Source organism: Lethenteron reissneri, chromosome 61 (assembly GCF_015708825.2).
Source record: "Lethenteron reissneri isolate LAM-NWPU_2019-01 chromosome 61, ASM1570882v1, whole genome shotgun sequence".
Taxonomy (NCBI): domain Eukaryota; kingdom Metazoa; phylum Chordata; class Hyperoartia; order Petromyzontiformes; family Petromyzontidae; genus Lethenteron; species Lethenteron reissneri.
Window position 1 is genome coordinate 6,608,456 of NC_083839.1, and position 3,718 is coordinate 6,612,173.

Here is a 3,718-nt window from a genome sequence, read left to right on the forward strand (position 1 = left end):
CAGGTACTTATTTCAGGCTGAGTCGACCTAGGGGAGGCCCAGGACCGGTTCAGATAATCGTCACTGGTGTTGGCCGTGAGCGGGAATCGAACCCGGGTCGCTAGGTTCATAGCGCAGCGCGCTAACCGCTACACTATCGCTCCCCACACCTGCACACACACACCTGCACACACACACCTGTACACACACACACACCTGTACACACACATACCTGTACACACACACACCTGTACACACACACCTGTACACACACCTGCACACACACACCTGTACACACACCTGCACACACACACCTGTACACACACACACCTGTACACACACACACATACACACACACCTGTACACACACACACACACACCTTACCTGTCCGCAGGCAGCGGGCAGATCCAGCTGTGGCAGTTCCTGCTGGAGCTGCTGTCGGACGCGGCTAACGCGCACTGCATCACGTGGGAGGGCACGCGCGGCAAGTTCAAGCTCACTGACCCCGATGAAGTGGCGCGCCATTGGGGAGCGCGCAAGGCCAAGCCCAACATGAACTACGACAAGCTGAGCCGCGCTCTGCGCTACTACTACGACAAAAACATCATGAGCAAGGTGCACGGCAAGCGCTACGCCTACCGCTTCGACTTCCAGGTGAGCGGTATTTGGGGGAAATCGGAGAAATGTACTCTTTTTTTCCGGTAAAGTCACGTAGGTAAAAAAATAAATTAAAATTAATAAAAGTACTTGGGAGGAAAAGGCGGTCGAGTGTGGTGCTGGCCACCCACCCCTTCGTGTACCGTTACGGCCTTCATAGGTGCTCGCTAACAGCACTTGCCCCTACAGTCTTTTAAGGCTATATGGGGGATCTTTGTGTTAATACACTGCTGCCCCCTCGTGGCGAGCGCTGACTATTGCACGCCGTGCTGATTGTGTGAGCAGGAGTCCTGTCATATTGAAAATTGTTGACTTAACGCTTTCGTGACTGCAGGAATTCACATTGTTGGGTCTTTCGGTAAAAGCCACGTGGATAGGTTAAAAGAAAATAACAAAAGTAACAAAAAACTACGACGTTTCGATCGCAACACAAGCGGTCAACGAGCCGACCAAGCACTTTATTTTTCACCGATCAGCTTCAGAAATGTGTATTGATACTTGAGGAATCCGATGAGCTATGAAGCGTCTTTTTTTCCGGGTTGTCTAACAGCACCTCGCCCCTATAACACCACGGGGGCGAGGTGGAACCTGCAGCTAGGGCTGTGGAGCCTCGAGAAATGAGGAAGTAGCCACCCACTGTGCGTGACGTGCATTCTGCCGAGGGGGTCTGAGAGGCGATCCAGAGTTGGAGGCCCAGGCAAAAGTGCGAGTTCGCGTTTTAAGTCAACGTTGAAACATTTCATGGTTCGTAAGTGGGGGTGTTCGTAAGTGAGGGTGTTCGTAAGTGTGGGTGTTCGTAGCTATGGGTGTTCGTAGCTATGGGTGTTCGTAAGTGAGGGTGTTCGTAAGTGTGGGTGTTCGTAGCTATGGGTGTTCGTAGCTATGGGTGTTCGTAAGTGAGGGTGTTCGTAAGTGTGGGTGTTCGTAGCTATGGGTGTTTGTAGCTATGGGTGTTCGTAAGTGAGGGTGTTCGTAAGTGTGGGTGTTCGTAGCTATGGGTGTTCGTAGCTATGGGTGTTCGTAAGTGAGGGTGCTCGTAAGTGAGGGTGTTCGTAAGTGTGGGTGTTCGTAAGTGTGGGTGTTCGTAGCTATGGGTGTTCGTAGCTATGGGTGTTCGTAAGTGAGGGTGTTCGTAAGTGAGGGTGTTCGTAAGTGAGGGTGTTCGTAAGTGTGGGTGTTCGTAAGTGTGGGTGTTCGTAGCTATGGGTGTTCGTAGCTATGGGTGTTCGTAAGTGAGGGTGTTCGTAAGTGAGGGTGTTCGTAAGTGAGGGTGTTCGTAAGTGTGAGTGTTCGTAAGTGTGGGTGTTCGTAAGTGAGGGTGTTCGTAAGTGGGGGTGTTCGTAAGTGGGGGTGTTCGTAGCTATGGGTGTTCGTAGGTGAGGGTGTTCGTAAGTGTGGGTGTTCGTAGCTATGGGTGTTCGTAACTATGGGTGTTTGTAGCTATGGGTGTTCGTAAGTGAGGGTGTTCGTAAGTGAAGGTGTTCGTAGCTATGGGTGTTCCTAGCTATGGGTGTTCGTAGCTATGGGTGTTCGTAAGTGAGGGTGTTCGTAAGTGAGGGTGTTCGTAAGTGAGGGTGTTCGTAAGTGTGAGTGTTCGTAAGTGAGGGTGTTCGTAAGTGTGGGTGTTCGTAAGTGAGGGTGTTCGTAGCTATGGGTGTTCGTAGCTATGGGTGTTCGTAACTATGGGTGTTCGTAACTATGGGTGTTCATAAGTGAGGGTGTTCGTAAGTGTGGGTGTTCGTAAGTGTGGGTGTTCGTAGCTATGGGTGTTCGTAACTATGGGTGTTTGTAAGTGAGGGTGTTCGTAAGTGAGGGTGTTCGTAAGTGAGGGTGCTCGTAAGTGGGCGTGTTCGTAAGTGTGGGTGTTTGTAAGTGAGGGTGTTCGTAAGTGAGGGTGTTCGTAAGTGTGGGTGTTCGTAAGTGTGGGTGTTCGTAAGTGGGGGTGTTTGTAAGTGCGGGTATTCATAAGTGTGAGTGTTCATAAGTGTGGGTGTTCGTGAGTGAGGGTGTTCGTAAGTGAGGGTGTTCGTAAGTGTGAGTGTTCGTAAGTGTGGGTGTTCGTGAGTGAGGGTGTTCGTAAGTGAGGGTGTTCGTAAGTGGGGGTGTTCGTAAGTGAGGGTGTTCGTAGCTATGGGTGTTCGTAGCTATGGGTATTCGTAACTATGGGTGTTCGTAACTATGGGTGTTCATAAGTGAGGGTGTTCGTAAGTGTGGGTGTTCGTAAGTGTGGGTGTTCGTAGCTATGGGTGTTCGTAACTATGGGTGTTCGTAAGTGAGGGTGTTCGTAAGTGAGGGTGTTCGTAAGTGGGGGTGTTCGTAAGTGTGAGTGTTCGTAAGTGAGGGTGTTCGTAAGTGTGGGTGTTCGTAAGTGTGAGTGTTCGTAAGTGTGGGTGTTCGTAACTATGGGCGTTCATAAGTGAGGGTGTTCGTAAGTGAGGGTGTTCGTAAGTGGGGATGTTCGTAAGTGGGGGTGTTCGTAAGAATGTGCGTTCGTAAGTTGACGACCGCCTGGACTCTGTGTGCCTGTGCAGGGCTTGGCTCAGGCGTGCCAGGCTCCGGTTCCGGACCCCACCGCCTACAAACTCCAGTCCGCGCTCACCCCGCTCCACTTCGCCTCCAGCTTCCACAAGCTCAACCTGGTCAGTGGGGCCGCCCCGGTCTCTCCTCCCGCGCAGTTCACCTACCCGTGGGTCCACCATCACCACCACCACCATCACCACCACCAGCAGCACCTGCAGCAGCAGCAGCAGCAGCACCAGCAGCACCAGCAGGCAATCGTCTCTTCAGCTTCCGGCTCATCAGCTCTCGGTGTCCCGGGCTGTCACATCGGGTCCCCGACCTCCTCATCCTCATCATCGCCGGCCTCCTCTGCTGCCGCGGTCGCTGCTGCCGCCGCTGCGGCCGCCGCCGCCGCCGCCGCCTCCTCGCACCTGGCTCTGCAGCCGTCCCACCTGTTCGGGGGCCTGGCGTGCGCGTCGCACCTGGGCGCGTCGTCGTCCCACCTGGGCACGTCTCACCTGGGAGCGTCTCACCTCGGAACGTCTCACCTTGGAGCGTCTCACCTTGGAGCGTCTCACCTGG

General features: G+C 53.4%; 1 protein-coding gene across 1 annotated transcript in view; it reads left to right on the top strand.

Moving 5' to 3' along the window:
• Positions 1–370: 370 nt before the first annotated feature.
• The window catches only part of LOC133358268 (transcriptional regulator ERG homolog), a gene marked incomplete at its 5' end in the record, with an annotated part of 16,119 nt that continues 12,771 nt past the window's right edge, over positions 371–3,718 (top strand). The window contains 2 exons of the mRNA XM_061576506.1: positions 371–634; positions 3,169–3,662. Of these exons, the coding sequence (XP_061432490.1) occupies positions 371–634; positions 3,169–3,662 (758 nt within the window). The remainder of the gene's footprint in view (positions 635–3,168; positions 3,663–3,718) is intronic.